The sequence below is a fragment of the Ornithodoros turicata genome, chromosome 2, assembly GCF_037126465.1.
Source record: "Ornithodoros turicata isolate Travis chromosome 2, ASM3712646v1, whole genome shotgun sequence".
NCBI lineage: Eukaryota > Metazoa > Arthropoda > Arachnida > Ixodida > Argasidae > Ornithodoros > Ornithodoros turicata.
The window spans coordinates 5,251,155-5,271,755 of record NC_088202.1 but is presented as its reverse complement, the minus strand read 5'-3'; the positions used below and the strand labels follow the sequence as shown (position 1 = coordinate 5,271,755).

The following is a 20,601-nucleotide window of genomic DNA, read 5'->3' as shown; positions in this document are numbered from 1 at the left end:
GCTAAAATGCGAACGAGTGCAGTGCATATTTCATCCGTATGCAAGCGCCTGTTGTTTTGGAGCGTTAGTAATTGCAAGGAGTTTTCACTACCTAAGTTTCAATAATATAACACAAAGAAATGTGCACCTTTTGTACCTGTTTACGGCCCCTTTAAAAATAAGGTTGTGTCGATGCGTTTCGTTGCGTGTCTTAGAGTAGTGGTGCAGGCAGCGCTGTTGCTACACGTCTAAGCTACACTTGTAATGACAACCCCTCTAGAGGTGGTCAGGAAACAAAGTGTGCCACATTCCTTATTCACTAAGGCATTAAATGAATATTTTCTGTATTTTGTTGGTCTCAATTCAGACACCTTCTGTTCATACGAACATATATTTCTGATGATCCTGGCATTCTTAACTTTCCGTAATTGGATCACACGAGTTGGTTCAGGTATTAGAACCTGGACAATTTCAAACACTCTGAATGTATTAACATGTATCGCTATGTCTTCGAAAATGGAAAATAGCTGATCTCAGCGGGAACGATATCAGTTGATTTCCAGAGCATATACCATATTAAATCTCAGTGTGTCTCTATGTGCGAAACTTATTCCCACCAAATAATTCCAAGGACGCCTTAACGTTTCGCACACAAGCTGCGTTCACTCACGACAAGCAGTGTGGAACGGGGTGTATAACGAAATCCAAGCGTAACGAAAACTAACTCAAAATGCTGTAGCGAAGATTTCGCCACCATCTTTCAATGTGCCAAAACAGGAGAATCACCGAGTGACATTTTCTTCGAACATTAAGGCGCTACCTATACCATCAATTAAAAACAAAAGCATTACTGCCAATTCTTAGGTAGAACCCTCCACCGACTTCAAGCTCGCCTCAGCGTGTCAGCAGTTTATCGAGTTTACCAGCGCGACGCACCAGCACGCCAGCACGTGCACATCTTCCTTTCCCTCGAATTTACGGCTTCAATTTCGCCTATCGGCGGTACTCTGGGGTTCTCCGCGTTGCTCTTTGCACATAGGGCCACGTGACCACGAGGGCGGGCGCAGCGAGAGCGAGCCAAGCCGGGCTACAGTGAGCTAGAAATAGGGGTAGTGGAAAAAGCGCCAGCCGATCCGCATAAGCAGCCTGAAGCCAGAGGCGTAGACCGCCGTCGTGGCGCTACTATCGCAGTCCCGAGGAAGCGTGCGCGGCGTGTGTTTTGTTTATTTTAGTGCTTGGCTAAGTTTACAGGACTGCCACCTGTTACTTGCGTCGAAGATCACCGTTTCAAGTCGTATTTGCGGTCGTGTTTTGCTAGAGAAACTTCATCAACGCCTGCATTAGAAGACAAGCCATGAGTACGAAGAAAAAGAAGAAAGAGACGCACTGCTATGCGCCCGGGTGTAAGACTGGATACCCAGGATTTCGAGAAGTAGACGGACGTACGTTGTCGCTTTTCGGAGTGCCAAAGGACGAAGCTCGGCGGAAGCAGTGGGAAAGGAACCTGCACCGAGAAGATAAGCCCCTCTTGGAAACGTCAGTCGTATGTGAGAGACACTTTATGTCGCACTTCATCTTGCGAGACTTCGTACATATCGTCAATGGAGAGCAAGTCCGAATTCCTCGCGGGAAGCCTGCGTTGACTGACGATGCTTTGCCGACCCTCCTGCCTGACCTTCCGTCTTACTTATCGAAGCAAGTCCGCCAGAAAAGACCAGAAAGGAAACGAGTTGCTGCTTGCTCAACGGTGCCCACGAAAAAAGTGTGCTTGTCGCGTCTGGACTTGTCACAGGACATGGACGAAGACGACTGCGTCGCCAACCCGAATGTGACTGTACCCAGCGAACCCGCTGATCTTCAGTCCATCGTGAGCTACCTAACGGTTCCGAGGAGGTGGACAAGACTTGACGTGCCAGATTTCGATGGGATCGTGTACGCCACAACTAGCGTCAATAAGAGTCCCTTTCTCGTCTCCCATGAGAGAGTACTTCTCTTTACCGCGAAGGACACAAATGATGTCGTTGCGCACGTCTACTTCCGTGGGAAGGAGGCAAAAGTGATCCCCGTGAATTCACTGGAGGCAGCAGCCGAGATTCTTAGGAGTGCGGATGCTTCCGCTCTTTGTAGGGGTGCAATGAGCGAAGGAGAATATGAAAGCAGCTACCGTGAGCACCTTACAGGCCACCTCAGGGACACCATCCGTATTGCACAATGAGCTGTGTTCAACAGATCATGTTTGGGAGCTGTGCATGAGGAGGGTGAGTATCTTCTCTTATCGCAACTTAAGGATTAAGTACAGAGTCAAAATTATCCTGTGTGTATCACGACTGTTGCTTATCTGCGTCTTTTATTCATTCACTTTAGGTGCTGCTTGTGTGTCATGCCGGTATTTGAGGAAAGGGCTGCAGACAAGAAAATCACGACTAAAGCCACGTCGTCATCCAGTGAGGAGGAATCTTTCGCTCCATTTGAAGCTTTCCCGGCAAAAGACACGTCGACTGGCTTCTCGCCTGCACACACTTCAACAAGAACTCCAAAGGATGCAAGATGAGAACACCCGGATAAGTGAGGACGCATTCAATGTCAAGATTGAAACATTGTCGCAAAAGCAAAAGGAAGCAGCGTTACATATATTTGCGGCAGCAAAGCGCAAAGGTATGCAAGGAATGCCGTACTCATGGAACTGGATTCTCGAATGCATACTGATGAAGATGAAGGGCCCAAAACTCTATGAACACATGCGCAAGCAACAGATTCTGGCCTTGCCATCTAAAGCCACGCTGCGCAAGTACCTGAAGTCGTACAGGACGGGATTTGGCTTCAGTACGAAGGTGCTCAGCATACTCAAAGACAGAACTCACTCAATGGATATCTTCAGGCGGCATGGCGGATTGTTAGTGGACGAGATGAAACTTTCGGAGAACTTGTCTGTGACGTCTGGTGCTTGTGTTGAGGGTTTCGTGGACTTGGGCCCTTTTACCCCTCACGGTGACAAGCATGTTGTGTGCGACCACGGGATGGTGATTGCTTTTGTGCCATTTGTGGGTAAATGGACCCAGGTTCTTGCTGTATTTGCAACACACGGGAACGTTGAGGGAAGCCTCCTCACTAAAATCATGATCGAAGCAGTCATCTTGGCAGAGAATGCAGGACTGTTTGTGGACTTCATTACCAGTGACGGCGCCACATGGAACCGAAAAATGTGGTCGATTATGGGCATCCATGCAACGCCAACGTTTACAAAATGTAAAGTACAGCACCCAGTCGACAGCAGCCGTTCTCTACACTTCATATCGGACTTCCCGCACTTGTTGAAATGTCTGAGGAATGGATTGCTGAAGCAGCCATTCAACACTCCAGCAGGCATGGTAATGCCCTAACATTTTGCATTTAGCAGTTTAGGATACAGTACAGTGCCTGATCTTGCTTTCTCTGTGTTGCAGGTATCAATACATACAGTGCGTGAAGCGCTGAAACTGGATGGCTCGAACGTTACGCTCCAGGCCATGCCTGGGATAACCAGCTGTCACGTTAACCCAAACAATTTTGAGAAAATGCGTGTTAATTATGCATTTCAGTTGTTTGGAGACAGCGTTCTTAATGGGCTTCGACTGTACCGAGCCGAACTTGAAGAAATGGGTGGAAGTATAGAACCGGTTCTCATGTTTTTTGGGTAAGCACACCACAATGAAACATTTGCTCAGTATTCTTCATCTTGTATTTTTTCTCTTCAATAGATTAATTCATGACTTGATTGAGATCATGACATCTCGGTTCCCTACTAAAGCCCTTCGGCCCGGATCACCGGCTGAAGAAAGGCTTGTGTCCTTCCTCGCATACCTCACTGAGTGGGAGCTCCGTGCTGGTGGCCAAGGAGGATTCTTGTCTGCGTCTACAGCAGTTGGGCTAAGAGTCAGCCTTTCAAGTGTCCTATCCTTGCTGGACTATCTGATGTGTGGACCTTGTGGACTATCTGATAAAATGTGAACTTCAAGTACATAATGACATCTAGACTAAGTCAAGACCCAGTTGAAAATTTGTTTGGTATCATACGTCAGTCAAATGGGGGCAACACGCACCCAACGCCGCAGCAGTTCCTGGTAACAGTTTCATGCTTAAGTTTCTATGGTCTTGCCAAGTCTGTGGCAAATGGCAATGCTGAGCCGGGTGTCCTCACAGCCCTCCTTGAGCCAGACATGAACAGTGGTGCTAATCAGGGCAAAAAGTGCCTCATGGGAATACTGAGTGACTGTGGAAACAGACTTGATGACCCTGCCGAGCATCCGACTCCTACGCTACCAAGTGATCATGTTACATGTGTGTCTGCAGGAAGTGACGACAGGCTGATTTTTTATATTAGTGGCTATGTTGCAAGAAAATTTGTTCTCAAGTCAAAATGTGAAGATTGTTGTGTTTTGCTACTAGCGGATAAGGAGAACGTTGAAGCAGTAAGTGCAGCTGAGTACACCAGGTTGCGAGATAAGGGTGGTTTGATGTACCCCTCTGGGCACCTCTTCAGATTTATATATGCATTGGAGAATGCATTCACAGCATGTTTCAGCACCCATGAGTTGCATCATGAGAGCATTTTGGATGTTGTGGCTCTCATTAAACAAAAGTACCTTGATACGGTTGGATGTGCAAGTCATGCTCAGTCATTGACAGTCCGTATCATAGCATTCTATGTTACCACTCGCTTGCACTTTTTCGTAAAATCACTTAATAGAAGCAGAAATAAGAAGCGAGAGACATCAAGGTACCTCAAGTTGAGTCGCTGTACATGAGCAATGCACTTGTGTGCCATGTGAACGTTTCTTACCATCTGTCATAGCTAATCACAGTGTCCATTGGGTAGTTTCATTTTAAATCGAACAACGTATGAAAGTCGTATTTTTTAATTCGCCCAGGAAAAATATATGTTAGAGGATAGTTCAAACGTCGCAAATCGCGCCACGTGCGATGCTCGTGCGCGTAGTAGTTTCCGCGTAGGAGAGGGGGAAAGCCGGAGGCTGCTTGGGCGCGCTTTCTTCTGGACCGACTTTGACGGGATCTAGCACCGCTGACTTTATGCCTAGGAACTGGAGGATTTTTGTGATTTTAGGCTGCACCATAGACACTGTCGACAACCACCCACAGAACTCTGAGAGCCACGGATTTTCTGTTAAAAAATGCCAAACTTGGCGTAAACGTTCAAAAAGGCCAAACTTTGTTACCAATTTGCTTCATGACGGAACCTCTGAGAACATCGAGCTTAGTGCCATTCGATAGGACATTGAAAGAGCTTTCGTGCAGTATAGAATTCATTTTTATCAGCCCAGTTGTTTCTGTGTTATCAGCTTGAGAATCACACATTGTAGGCGTAAATTGCCAATGTTGCATCTCAGTTTTCTCAAAAATGCCATCTTCGATTTCCTTGATTATTTTTCAAAAGGTGGCGTCATGTCTCTACTTTAGACGCCAAGTGAGACAATTTTTTATTTTTGCCTGAGAGACGCGCAGCGACTTTTTTTGTCAGGCAAGGTGCACGAGGCTGCGGCCTTGCGCGCCCCACCCACGAGCACGCGACCTTCAACCTCTTCTTTGTTACAAGTGTCCCGCTGACGGAGAAATCAATGACCACACTGCGTAAGCTTGTTGTAGTGTCCCCAGAGCATCACTTTACGTTTACCCAATGACCTCCCAGTTCCGTCAGGCTCATTCAAACCGTGGGAGAGTACATGAGTTGCTGTGCGCCCTTGGCGAGAAGCCCCAGTTCGACGAACATACCGACAAAGCAGTGAGAAGAAACGAAGCGCCTCATAGAGATCTTTATCCACTGGTAACATCTTAGCTTTTGTTTCAGGTTGCCGCCAGTCCCTCAGGCAGTGTGAAAGTCACATCCTTTTCATTGGCAAAGGAACGAAAAACGTAAAATGTGCCCATTGCGAGACCCCTGCAGGTGGCTGCCACCATTGGATTATCATCATCCGATAGCTTTACACATGTCCTTTCACATGATATAAAGTGAATGGGTTCAAGCGCATGGATGCCAGAAGGACTACTGAAGACCACACCGAGGGTTTAAGGTACCTACGGCTACCGGAAACGAGGGATTTTAGTTGTGCGTTGTTCTGTCGGAAACTTTGATTCCCGCGGTGACATTGACACATCTCGGTGAGGGCGAACGTGCTATACTTGAGGGCAGCAACTGTCATTACAGCGGTCTTACGGGTTTTGTACCACTCGTCGTGGTTCCGAAATAACGCTACGGAGCATAAAACTAATTAAAGAGAACATGCACACCTTCGGAACTATCACTTATTGCACCCAAGCTAAGAGGCGACTGCAACCACGCGACCAGAAGTTTGTATTCTCAGATGTTGTAACTTTCTGTCCCCTGTGGCCGTAGTTCTGCCTTCTTAATATTAACTCGCACGACAGCCTCATAGCGTGCGTATGTGCATTGCCTCAAGCACACGTGCGGGAGAATAGTGAATATGCGCACGTGCGTATACGCACACGTCGTGCGTGCGACTCCCATGAAAGTGCGTAATAGCAAGTTCAAGTCGCCCACGAAAGTATTGCCCTGCGTCTCCAAAGGAAAAAATAAACATAAGTACCATAAGTGCAAAATAAGTACATAATGCAACATCTGGGCATTAAATTACAAAGCAAAGACTACGAAGCGAAACGCGCTCGTAAACATACGAAGAGCCACTTTGTGTGGAAAAATCGCTCCGCGGAAAGGTAGACCTACGTCTGAATCAAAAAGAGAAAAGATACTTTACCAGCAGCGCAAAGTATCGGCATAATTCTGCCCCTGTGGAATAAATTGTGAAAAATATTCTGGCTTTTCAGAAATAATCAAGATCGAACATGCCAAATTTTCGCGTACCACTCGTGGTTTTGCTATACTAGGCAGACAAAGAATGCGCTTGAACCCAGTCACTTTATATCATGTGAAAGGTCATGTCTAAAGCTATCGGATGATGCTAATCCAATGGTGGCAGCCACCACCTGCAGGGGTCTCGCAAGGGGCACATTTTACGTTTTTCGAAACTTTCAGTTTTCGTTCTTTTACCAATGAAAAGGATGTGCCTTTCACACTCCCTGAGGGACTGGCGGCAACCTGAAACAAAAGCTAAGATGTTACCAGTGGATAAAGATCTCTATGAGGCGCTTCGTTTCTTCTCACTGCTTTGTCGGTATGTTCGTCGAACTGGGGCTTCTCGTCAGGGGCGCACAGGCAGCTCATGTACTCTCCCACGGTTTGAATGAGCCTGACGGAACTGAGAGACCATTGGGTAAACGTAAAATGATGCTCCGGGGACACTACAACAAGCTCACGCAGTGTGGTCATTGATTTCTCCGTCAGCGGGACATATGTAGCAAAGAAGAGGTTGAAGGTCGCGTGCTCGTGGGTGGGGCGCGCAAGGCCGCAGCCTCGTGCACCGTGCCTGACAAAAAAAAAATCGTTGCGCGTCTCTCAGGCAAAAATAAAAGATTGTCTCACTTGGCGTCTAAAGTAGAGACATGACGCCACCTTTTGAAAAATAATCAAGGAAATCGAAGATGGCATTTTTGAGAAAATTGAGATGCAACATTGGCAATTTTTGCTTACCATGTGTGATTCTCAAGCTAATAATGCAGAAACAACTGGGCTGAGAAAAATGAATTCTATACTGCACGAAAGCCCTTTCAACGTCCTATCGAATAGCACTAAGCTCGATGTTCTCAGACGTTCCGTCATGAAGAAAATTGGTGACAAAGTATGGCCTTTTTGAATGTTTACCCCAAGTTTCGCATTTTTTAACAGAAAATCTGTGGCTCTCAGAGTTCTGTGGGTGGTTGTCGACAGTGTCTATGGTGCAGCCTAAAATCACAAAAATCCTCCAGTTCCTAGGCATAAAGTCAGCGGTGCTAGATCCCGTCAAAGTCGGTCCAGAAGAAAGCGCGCCCAAGCAGCCTCCGGCTTTCCCCCTCTCCTACGCGGAAACTACTACGCGCACGAGCATCGCACGTGGCGCGATTTGCGACGTTTGAACTATCCTCTAACATATATTTTTCCTGGGCGAATTAAAAAATACGACTTTCATACGTTGTTCGATTTAAAATGAAACTACCCCATTATATTCTGTACTGTCTGTATATACTTGTATATAGCTCTTCGTGATTGGTCCCAGAAACTGCATGCCAAAATAAACATTTTTTGGCTCATAAACTGCCTTGTTCGTCCTTTCTCTTTTTTTCTCCTTTTTTTTCTTTTTCTGCCCTGAATGAAGATAAGTGCAAGGCTTTTAGGGCTTAAAGCAGGAATGTTAAATCGTGTCAGGTGTAATCTCGCAATAATAATGGTGTGTCGAGGTCAATATTGTAAAATTTGGGCCGCTGAAGGTGTTAACAAGACGAAGCGCCTATCTGTTGCACCCTCACCGGCGCTTCCCGTCTCCTCGCGCGCTCGGGAATCCGACGGCAGCGCAGCGCCGCGGGTTCTACGGGAAATGCTTCAGTCGCAGGCGTCCGCTTTTTCCACTACCCCTATTTCTAGCTCACTGTAGCCGGGCCCTTCGTAGCCACCTGTCAGCAGGCCCGTCGACACGACCCGTTTGTAACCGCCGTTCAACACACCAGTCCTTCCAGCTCACCATAGTCCAAATCCCAAAGTCTTGTCCGCCATCTTGAACTTGTCGCAGTTTCCCTATAGTGCTGTGGGTTCAATGGATTATTCAAAGCTGACAACAAAGCACGAAGGCCAAGTGCGTCTCTCGCGTCCGTTTTCCCCGTTCTGTCTGAGGAATGTGTGACGAACATCAAGGACAATGTACCACTGCTCGACAGCGAGACAGCCTCCCTGGGGCTAAATGAAATTCAGTATTTTGTATTCTTTTTATAGTCTAAGACAGGGATATTCCCAGCATTTTCATCTCGGGGAGGGTGGATCCAGAAACGATTCTAATATTACGAGTCCAGTCATTATTAGTGTTTTTATGACCACTGCTACTTGAAACGTAATGGGGTTAATGACAATATTCACGCTGGCTCTCATAACTGGACTTTCTGCGACAGCCCCTGGTTAATGTTGGTTATTATAACATTTCATGATTATGTCTCATAACTAGACTTTCAGTGACTACCCTCTGTTCAAACTGTGTCATGCGGTGTTTTATAACTACTGATAGCCATTCGAACGTGACTATTTTCGTGAAAACTCTAATAAAGCCTGGTTCCTACTTGCGCGCGAAAGATCGCGGCTCCTCTTGCCGTCAGCAAAGCGGTATTGGCGCCCTGCGTTTATAACCGCGCCCGCTTTCGTGTTCTCGTCATTAAGCTTGAATTCACGGGATATCGAGCGTCTTTGGCTATGGCTGTAGAACCGTCGTAACTTTTGCAAAGGTAATGGTTTTCAGCAACAGAGCCTCATTGTTCCATTTGTTGCCTTTTAAAGTAAGCCATTCCACGCCAAATGATCCAGAGATTACGCTCGACCCCCCCCCCCCCCCCCTAGAATTTTATGTGATTTTTTTTTTGGTTCCTTATGACGCCGAAAGCAACAGAACATTGGTCTTTTCTAACGAAATTGAAATTTATTGTGTGCAGAGCCCCTCAAAGACGCAATGCTTGGCGAAAACCTATATGTTGTTTTAAGCAGGCGTTACGGCTCACGTAAAGCACGGGGCATGTTAGAAAACGTCTTGTTTGATAGGGGAGAGTTCATTTTACCGTATGTACGCAATTTTCACCATCGCACTGACGGGTTCGACGCTTGTGACATGCACGAAATTTCCAAAGTTTGTGCAAGTTTACGAATTTTTTTGGCAATATAAAATCCCGAAATTTCTTCCTCATTTTTTTTTTTTTTTTCGAATAGGCCCCATGTTGCACTTGCAGCACGAAAAAATTCAACCCCGCGGGTGCACGTAAGCCGCAGTAAAAAATCGGGAACATGTGATTGACCGAAAAATTCGTTGTGAGGAGGTAGGGAAAGAAGCGTGATCAAGGTGTCATTCGATGCACCGACTTCCTAGCAAGACGTAGCAAAAAGTATCAAAGGTACCTTTCCTTAAACTGATATAATAATGTTGTAATCAAAGGCAACTTCACAAACATGTATGCGCGCTACGGCGTATCATAGCGAAGGAACGACGAACCGGGTCACTCACAAAACACTAAGTGCAAAGGGAACACGAGGCAGTCGCATTATTGACGAGCAAATAACGATTGGAAACACGTGTTTCCCTCCTTCGAGACACGACGGCTGTGCAGTGAGCGCTGGCTCACTCACATCAAGCTGGCCATCATGTGCACCAACGAATTTTTTGCCACCTCGCGGCGCTGGTAAATGAGAGATGAGGAAAGACATGGAGATAGGGGTCCATTCAGCCTTTGTGGTACCATTTGGTTGATTTTTGGCCGTGTGTCCGGCAACCGTCACTCGAGTCGTTGACATGAGTAGAGTAACCACGACATGAATAGTGATCAAGCACTGCCTGTACCGAACTCAAGCAGAGAATGCTTTCACCGGTAAGTCCCTGGGATTTGCCATTGTTCCTTTCATTTATTAGCATATGTGTGTTAACTCATACCAGTATTGGGAACAGATCCTTTTAGCTGTCTACTCCTCTTGCGCGTACATAAAACTTACTTAGCTGTGACGTACGATCTTTCCGCTTTGTGCGGCAACAGTTGAGATATACGTATAAGATAAAAATTTTGTCAGTCACGGGTGCTATCAATTTTTGTATCGGATAAGTTCTTTCTGGACATTTTTGTTCTGTACAAAGCATGATACTGCGTTGTTCAGGGCAGCTCTAACGTTTCTTTGATAGTCATCTTGCATACGGGGTATGGTTATTTTTTTCATACGGTGTTAGCGCCGCGAAGCAACTGTGGCTATGAGCGGCATGCACACGTGGACAGATGGAGAGAGGACAGCAGGAAGGAGAGGGGGACAGGGGGGTTAGTATGCGTCCGGGGCCGACTTCAGAGGGAACTGTGACATACGTCTGGAAAGTCTTCGAAAACCCAGGGAAAACCTCAGACAGCAAAGCCGGTGACTGGATTCGAACCCGTGTCACCTCCCCGTCTCTGCGTGGAAAGCGACCATCCTAATCACTTTGCCACGGGAGCTGGTGGTGGTTATTAAGGAGAAACATGGGCGAGCGTACGAGGACAGGCACATTTATACTGTTTGCGATGTGCAGACACTTCAGTGTGCAAGCATGACCTTAAAAATGACTTCGACTGACGAATATCGGATGGTACAAGGACAAAAATCAACCATATGGTACCATAAAGCAGGAATGGACCCGATCGCTCACTTACCAGCACCGCGAGCTGACTAATGCTACGTCCACACTAAGGCACTGAACGCCGCGAAAGCCGGGAACACATTCACCGCTTTTACGGCTTTCGCGACCCTCTTGTCCACACTGTGCTCCGAACGCCAGGAATGTCGACACTTCCGTCCTCTGCTTCAAAAACTGATCCGCCTTATTCTTCGAAATGAACTCAAGTTGCTCACGCGTAATACATATAATGTCGCTATGACAAACGAAGATAACAATTTCAGAACACGTATTTATTGCGTTTTATACGGCGACCTGAAAAGCGAGCCCGCTGCGAGCAGCAGACGGCATGCATCTACGCATGTCTCCACATAGTCGACACACACTTATTTCCTCGCCTTCTATTAGCAGCTGCTGTGTCGCGGTCTTCATATTTACGTTTCTGCTCCTGTTGCATTTGCTGTCCTACAACATTTGGCGCTGTCTTAGAGCCTTGATTAGAATTTTGTTAGAGCACTGCAGGGGCTTGTGCTTACCTGAAAACCGGAGCACGGCCCGGCCCGTCTGCCGAGCCCGGGCGGGTAAAGATTTCTTTTGTGGGCCCGGGCTGGGCATGGGTTTGACCATTATGGGCACGGTCCGGACTCGGGCCAGTACATTTTATAGGGCCTAGGTGGGACTTGAGGCGATATTACCCCTGTATTAGTTAGCCACGGTGAATTTTTACAGCTTGATACAGTGGGCCGGGCTGTGCCGGACCGGGTAACCTATAAATTTCTCGGGCTTGAGCCGGCCCCGGGCTAGGTATGCAGCCATCGCGCCGGGCCCTGACGGGTAAATCAAAGGGAGACTGGGCTCGCGCCGGGCCGGGCATGGGCCTAAAAATACGGCCCGTGCAGTGCTCTAAACTTCGTAAACCAGGTTACGCGTCCGCCATGTTTGTTGTCCACACCGCTCCGCGTCCTTCCCAGCATTCACGCTCGTGGAGCGCGCTGATTCGCGTGGAGGGTCCTGACTCGCAACTTTCCCGGCGCTCCCGTCAAAAGTAGAAGCAATTTCTACTCTCGCGCCGCGTTATTCGATGCCTACGCGGCTTTCCCGGCTCTTGCGGACTGCTGTGTGGACATGACAAATTGTTCGGCATTCCCGTCGTTCGCGGCTTTCGCGGCGTTCAGTGCCGTAGCCGTGGACGTAGCTTAAAACGTAAAAGTTTCGTTTGTGCAGAAGATGGCCAGCTTGATGAGCGCTCACTGCACAACCGTCGGGTCGGGAAGGAGGGAAACATGTGTTTGGAATCGTTATTTTCTCTTCAATAATGCGACTGCCTAGTGTTTTCTTTCTATCTAATGTTTTGTGAATGACCCTCTCAGTTGTTGCTTCGCTACGATGCGCAGCAGCGCGCATACACGTTTCCGAGGTTACCTTCAATTAACAAAAATGTTATTTGAGTTTAACAAAAAGTACCTGTGATATTTATTTGCTACGTCTTGCTTGGGAGACGGTGCATCGAAGACCTTGATCACAACGATTTTTTTTTGTAAAAAAAAATATGCACTTTGTCGAATTTTCACAACTTCCCGATTTTTCACTGCTGCTTATAGTGCACCAGAGGGGCTGGATTTTCTTGTGCTTAAAGCACAACACGGAGTCCATTCGACAAAAAAATTAGAGAAAAATTCATAATCTCATAATGCAAAAAAAATCCGTAAACATGCACAAACTGTGCAAATTTCGTGCATGCCACAAGCGTCAAGCCCGTCGAGTGCGACGGTGAGAATTGCTTACATACGGTAAGATGAACTCTCCCCTATCAAATAACACTCTAACATGCTCCGTGCCTTACGTGGGCAGTAATGCCTGCTCAAAACGACGAAGGTTTTCATTAAGCAATGCTTCTTTGAGGGTCTCTGCAGCCCATATATTTCAATTTCGTTAGAAAAGACCAACGCTCTGTTGCTTTCGGAGTCATAATGAACAACGCACACACACAAAAAAGAAACGTACATAAAATTATAGGGGGGATCGAGCGGTACTTCTGGATCACTTGGCGTGGAATGGTCCAAGCCTTGTTCTTGAATTTCGTTTGGCTCTGTCGCAGAAAAATAGAAATTGACGCGGACGTTCAGCAAACTAGGCCGAGGTACCATGGACTCAATATGAGCAGAGCAGCACAGTAACAGCAGCGGCGGCGCCGAGCAACAGGAAACCCCTACCCCTTATTAAAAGGAGTTCTGGCTTTCTGTGAGCGTCTTGTTGACCCCACCTTGGGTCAACAGAAACTCAAGTGAATGTCAATGCGAACTGCTCATTGCGCATACTGTTGCGCATATATATTGCGCATACGGTATTGGTCAGTCAATGCTCAATATAATTTTTATTACCGGGTGCTCAATACAGTTTATGTTATAGAATTGTTATTGCTTTTCTATTGTGCTGTGTTGTTCTGTGTTAACAGTGTCGAGCTGACATAAGAGGAGTTCAGTAAGACGTTTTAAATGGACGGTCTCGTGTACACCGTGGCCCATCAACAAAGCGTACCATTCCATTGCTGAAAACATAAAATTGTGAATTCGCTCGACAAGAATCGTCACGGCTATTAAATAAACGAATTAGGTTGTTAAAAGCTGCGCCAGCGAGATTTGTGTTGGCAACAGCGATAGCCTACGTCGACACTGTGGCAGGCTCGTGATTGGATGAAGAAATCGTCTGCTCTAGAGTCCTTCTGCAGCGATGAGAGCAGACGACGAAAAGGTGCCCGAGGGTCATGACAGTGGCGACAAATCTGGTTTATGTGATCAAACCAATGACGCATATTGTAAAATGGGTCCGAACAACGGTGTCAATACGTCTCGCATTCCCACTTCGAGAACAAGCGGGACTTTACGAATGACTCAAATTAATAACGTCAGTTCACACTTATTTACGAACTGGTTTCGCACTGTTCGGTATTGTGAGCATTTCATGTTCGTCTTACCAGCGAAAAGAATGTCCCGCATGGACGTGGTGGAAACATAATCCGGGTGTAACAACTCTTTTGGCGCCCGGCGGACTTTTACCCCAAAAACGGATGTATCAAGAACATCCATGCAATGTCAGTGGTAGGATTTGGGACATAAATGGGACATTGCTAGGTTATGCATAGCTTTATTTCAAATCGAATAATTTTGTACATGAATTAAAAAGCGCTAAAAATACTGAGCCTGTTTATATGTTTCACTACGCTATCCAGCGGGATGTCACAAATTCTAATAAGATAGATATCAGATGCTTTTGTCACTCTACATTATGGCTAGACTTTGTGGCAGTACAACATTCATCACAGTACAGCTACACCCTGTGACCAGCCAGCATCAGTGCCGAACCCCACCGCCTCACTTGAGCCATTTTCTTGCGAGTTCGATGGAACATACACTGAAATACAAATTGTTACACACAGGTTCCCTACGGGAAGTGTGGCCTTCGTAACGGCGACGAGGATGCGTCTTCGCAACTCCCTTGTATCTGCATCAGCGCAAACTATGCCGAACAACATTCCTTCCTATCAACTACTGTGTTTTTAATTCAGGTATTCATCTCTATAATGTCCAACAAATCTCTCCTGGATCTTCCATGGATATCCGGGGGTCTTCAGGTTGCTTCCTATGGGCACCCACAGTGCGATATCTCACCGACATACCAGGGGCTTCTGTTGCCTACTGGGGTATAAGCAGTATACGGGGTATAAGCAGTAGGGATGCCCCAGGGACATTGGCCGTTTGCTGGGTAGTTATTACTCCTCATATGACACCGAAACTGTCGTGAAAGATTCTTGCAATCGCGTCTCCCAACAATGTTTCGATAGCAAATTTTATAAACCCCTATACATGACGTTTCATCTATTTTCCAGCCTACACCTGCGCTAAGTTTCCCCAGGCAAGTGCACCTACATTAAAAAGACCTTGACATCTCCTGTGGCACAGGAACTAAGGTGAGTTAACGTACAGTATGTATCAATCCATACTTTGCGATGAATCACCTCAGTCAGCTTTCCATATTTATTGTGCAATCTAAGGTAACAGTGTACATGTAACACTGTCTCAAATCAGCAATGTGTCTTCAACCAATACCCCAAAAGTATTTGTGGACAATATTTTATGATTTTTGTATGACTGAATTGTAAATTAAATGTAAACATTTTGTATGTAGCTCACCTTCCAGGTACCTAATCCCAGGATGGGTATCTTGTTGCCATCAGCCAGAGTAATCTTTGGGCAGTCTGTCATCTCTGCGCAAAGTGCAAATGCAGAAGTCAACCCAAAATCTATCTTTACAACGTTAGTGCTGACTGCACGTCCTTAAGTGATATTTCTTGTTAGCACCGCAAAGAAACTGTGACGACGGGAGCCGTACTGACTAGGACAGATGGAAAGAGGAAAGGGAGACAACGGGAGGCTAGAATGCTCCCCGAGGCGACTTCAGGAGCAACTATGCCGACTTCCGCGTGCAAAGCTCCTAGGATGCCCAGGGATAAACTCTGGCAGAACAGCTGATTGAGGTATCGAACCCGGCACCTTCCGATCTTTAGCGTAATATTGGGGAACCACATGGACGTCCCACTGGTACACATCGAGTGACGAGGGAAGAAAAAAAATACCGCCGGGTGCTGTAGCTGCCGTGGCGACTGTACAATCTCGTAACAAAATGCCTCGGCTATCCAATGACATTTCATGTTTGTGTGATGTTGTAATCACTCTACACGTCACTCGGCAAACGTCCGAAATCACTCAGGAAAGCAGGATGTGACTCAGGCCCAACGACATCACTCGGGAATGTGCGCTGCTTTAGCGGCTATCTTGTATGTGCTTGTATATCTTTCCGATAATCTGCATTCTAATGAGAATAGTCTGCGATGAGAGTCGAGATTGCATAGATTCGTCGGACAAGGTGGTTTTGACGGCAAGCTACTGCGGCAGAAACAGCAGCGTAAATGAAATGGAGCGGATGAAGGCGAACACGCACAGTTTCCGAACGCTTTGGGCACCCTCCTGTTGATTTCGTCCTGGATTTCAAGTACGAAGCGATCGCAAGGATCTCTTCATAATTTGCTACGACTCTAATGATAATAATTGAGCATGGTAAGGCACATTTTCGAAGACTGGTACATGTACGTAACTTCAGAAGGTGTTGTCGGAGGAGGGTTCCCTTTCAATGCGCATCCAGATCCATCGAGCTATGGCGCAGGGATCAGCAGTTATTGTAATAGTTTGTATGGTAACACACTTTCCGTTGTCTTTATGAGCAGTATGTTATTCTTTTTGTTATTTTATTACTCTAAGTGCACGTTAACAGTCTAAGATCTTGGTGATGTCGTGCATGCAAAAATGGAGCAAAAACAGCGATAGCAACGAAATAACATGACGTCCTAAATCGTATGTTGGCAGTGGCAAGGGAACGGAAACAGCAACTAGCTAATAACAGTTATGACTTCAGCGATGCATGTAAATGCCAAGATTTCAATTCAAAATAGCGATAGTTGCAATGTGTTTCATGTACAAAAGCAAGGTCCGCGATATCGGGCATACGTAAGAACGTATGTTGACATCCAAGATCTTGAAAGCATTGAACATGGCTAAGAGGTCAACGCGATCATATTTTCATGCAAGCACCTATAAATGAAAACAAAAGGCATCTCGTCATGCTGTACGAAAACTCGGGGTGCTACATTTCCACATATCCAGTGAACTATAACAGTCATATTAGATTATACAACCAGCATGCCTGCCACATAATATCCTAATAAAACGCTCCTGTACTATAGCTCGAAAATTGGTTGCGGAAATCGAATTACATGAAACGGAAGCAAATTCAAGTTTTGTACGGTCCAAAATCAGGTAACGTTTTTTGACGCTCTGTGGATCCTTCCTTACAACCATCGGTAATGCGACAGATGATGACAAGTGTGCGGTAACTTGCACCAGCAATATAGATAGATATAGATGATCAAATTTGAGCGATTTGTCTATGTGCACGCCTCGGTGACTTGTACATTCAACTTTCACAATTTCGCAGTCATTTTATAGTACAGTGATTTTACAGTACAGGCATAGTACAGTGATTGTTAACAACAGGCGATACCACGTGTAAGTGTCTTATGTGCAGTCTTCTTAAAGTAAATTCTTATATGATTCATATTACACGATTTGTAATGAGAGGGAGCATCATCCTGAAGAAGCACACGCAGTAGAATGAATTCGACGGAAAAACTTAAGATCGTCAGCATGCAATGTGCATGATATGGGAGCAAGGATCACCGATAAACATATTGAAGAGGAGAGGTCCGCAAATAGACCCCTGAGCAACACCTGACAAGGATGATTATGTATTCTTTATTATGTATTGTAACATTCACTCTGTGCTCTGCCGAACATACAAGGAATCAAAATATTACACGCAATATTTTAATTCCAGGTCGTGTGATACTTACAGAGCGCTCTCAGCCACCCGTCTCCTCTGCAGTTTATCTGTGATATTCTCAAGCCTGCACAAAAGTTTCTTCAAAATGAGGACACATTTGGCGACTTCAATTCCGTCAAATATATCTATCCCTATTTCCATGTGGCGACTTCTTGGAGAGATGTTAGTGGATCTTCATGGTGAGGTCTCTCGACGGATTTGGTCATGGTTCATAAGGGCGTCTTCCAATTTACACGGTCTTCATCGCGTGAAACAGCCAACCCACCCATTCCTGTGCAGAGGAAACTTTCACGCAACCTTCCACGCACGATATTTCTCGACCTTCAGAGCGTACCAACGTAAGGAAGCGCTACTCCAAGAGCAAAGTATGGACTGTACACGGAATCGATTAGAGCATCCAGAGTTCTTCTATCGATTAATACGGGTCAACGATTACATTGATCAATATACGTCTTAAAATGAAAGTGCCTGATATAAGACGCGATTGAAGAAATGCTTCCGCGCGCATTCACTTTTCTCAATCAATGTATTTGTATTTTTTTATTGTTCTTTCCGCATAACTCGCGTCGAAGCGATATAACGTATCCGTCGTATTAATCTCGCGCGTTATAACACATCAAAATCTGTGTATTAAGTATCAAAATTCTGATGCTTTTCGAGTATTAGCATATTAGTTATACGTGTGTTCTTTTTGGATGTGCATTTTTGATTGACAGCAAAAGAGGCATTAGAGACCACTACTTGAATAATTTTGTCTCCGCAGAACAGCGAGGCTGGAGTACCCATAGTGGAAAAGGGACGGGTATCAAAAATAAAATAAATAAAAAATCGTACAACTCGCCAGAAACTTAACCTCGATTTTTGTGCACCTCGATCATATAAAAACGATCGTCCATGAATGGAGAACGCTGTCTCATCTGACTCGTATGGATTGAGCCATTGACCGTGGTCTCATACCGCTCAAACGCTTGTAAAAGCTGGCTGTCCGGCTGCAGATCCCAGGGTTCTCAATACAAACCGGACCGAGGAGACCAGCAACTTAGTGGCACGGTACAGGTTGTTTCAATACACGGTCTTCCGCGAGAGACGTTAAATCCAGCGAACTCTGTGGTGAGGATTTAACCGCACGGTAAAATACCCCTGCCTCCACGGGCCCATTATTACTGATCACACACTTGTCTCGAGACGATACGCCGCGAATTATTAGCTACTAGTAGGGTCCTACTTGGGGAATCTTGATTGTGGGACTGGGCCTTCTTTTTACATCCGTCTTCTCATGTCATTGCGGTGGCGTCCGCACTGTGTTCATGCTATATCCAAAATATTTACGTTGTAAAAAGAGAGATAAAAATTTTGGAGTAACTCGCATCAGCTTCGCGGAGATCCAGCGCACACATCTAGTTGGTCTGCTATCTTCTCCTACTTCACTCTTGCGAGAAACACCTACCATATAATCTTGTTGCCCCATTGAGTAGGTACGTGTGGTGGCTATCTTTTATACTGGCCAGAAAACTGAATTAACAGATGTAGGTGCCAAAATAGTGACCTTTTGTCGAGTCTATCGAAAAAGAAGCCAGCAAGTACAACGAAGAGCATGGACTAGTGCAACACACCAGGGTAGGGTGCCCAACGAAGCCCTATTTCAGTTTGTGCAGCCGATACTACTTTTCTGAATAACTGCCGCTGTACACGAGCAAATGAAGGAACGGTGCTTCCTACCTGACTTCCTCAAGTTGTATTACACACGTATACTTCACGTTGTAGAAGAACCAGAAAACGTGTGGCGGTAAACAACGACATGTCACGTGCAGATGTATCTCCGCATCTTTCACTTCCTCTGTCAAGAGAACACGCGTGATATTTCCCATAGTGCAGCTAATAATATTAGGTAGGTGAATATAAAAATAATAGGTGGAATAGTGTGTAACGTAAGAAAAGAGGTAAATATAAATATAGGTAGGTTACGCATAAATCTACACGGGGTCGATTTACACGTAATGTGAGTCCGCCCATATATGTGTGTGGCTACATGCTGCACGTGCTGCAGGGTAGGACTGCTGATAATTTCGACCACCCGAGGTTCTTTCTACGTGCGCGGGAAATTCCCGACACACGTTGCTGGAATGTTTACCTCCCCCACATTGCTACCGCCCTCGGCAGGGATTGAACCTGGAGCTGGCACGCGGCAGAATGTACATTCCCCTATGAATGGATATTCCACACAATGGTGTGGAATAGCCGCAAGGCTGGCCCCGAAAATCCCCAAAACGCAAGCATGGTTCATGGAGGAACCCTAGACGATCGGTAACATCTCATTACGGCCAAAGTCTCATTACGGCCCAAGTCTAATTACGGCCGAAAGTCTCATTACGGCCGAAAATCCTTTAATCCCCAAGTGTCTCGTTACGGCCAAAGTCTCAATACGGCCGATCGGTAACATCTCATGACGGCCAAAGTCTCATTACGGCCCAAGTCTAATTACGGCCGAAAGTCTCATTACGGCCGAAAATCCTTTAATCCCCAAGTGTCTCGTTACGGCCAAAGTCTCAATACGGCCGAAGGTAGTCTCATTACGGCCGAGGATGTCTCATAACGGCCAAAAAGAAAAAGAAGCATCCACCATATTAGCTGTGTATATACTGTGTTTTATGCTTCCCAAAATGTGTCCGAGGCGGTGTGCCCCCACGGCTTGTGTCACACACAATGGTTCATGCACACAATATTGCGACAGTGTTTCGTGCATCCCTCGTGAAAAATGTTTTTATTGTCATATGTGTCACACGATATTTGTATGTGTTACGCCAATTTCTCTCGGTATTCAAGCAACATCCTACTCGTTGGTTCTGTGAGCGAACTGTGTGCGTGTTCTGAAAAGTACTCCACAAGGGAGCCCACTGGGAGCTCC

At 46.0% G+C, this 20,601-nt stretch overlaps 1 protein-coding gene across 2 annotated transcripts in view; it reads right to left on the bottom strand.

Annotated features, from left to right (window-relative positions):
* Window positions 1–19,520, bottom strand: part of LOC135385158 (aldo-keto reductase family 1 member B1-like) — a 63,945-nt gene extending 44,425 nt beyond the window's left edge. For both annotated transcript variants that reach the window (XM_064614336.1, XM_064614337.1), the window contains exons 1-2: window positions 19,416–19,520; window positions 15,434–15,507 (exon numbers count right to left, since the gene is read on the bottom strand). In XM_064614336.1, coding sequence (XP_064470406.1) covers window positions 15,434–15,505 — 72 coding nt within the window. In that variant the 5' untranslated portion in view covers window positions 15,506–15,507; window positions 19,416–19,520. The remainder of the gene's footprint in view (window positions 1–15,433; window positions 15,508–19,415) is intronic.
* Window positions 19,521–20,601: the final 1,081 nt, after the last annotated feature.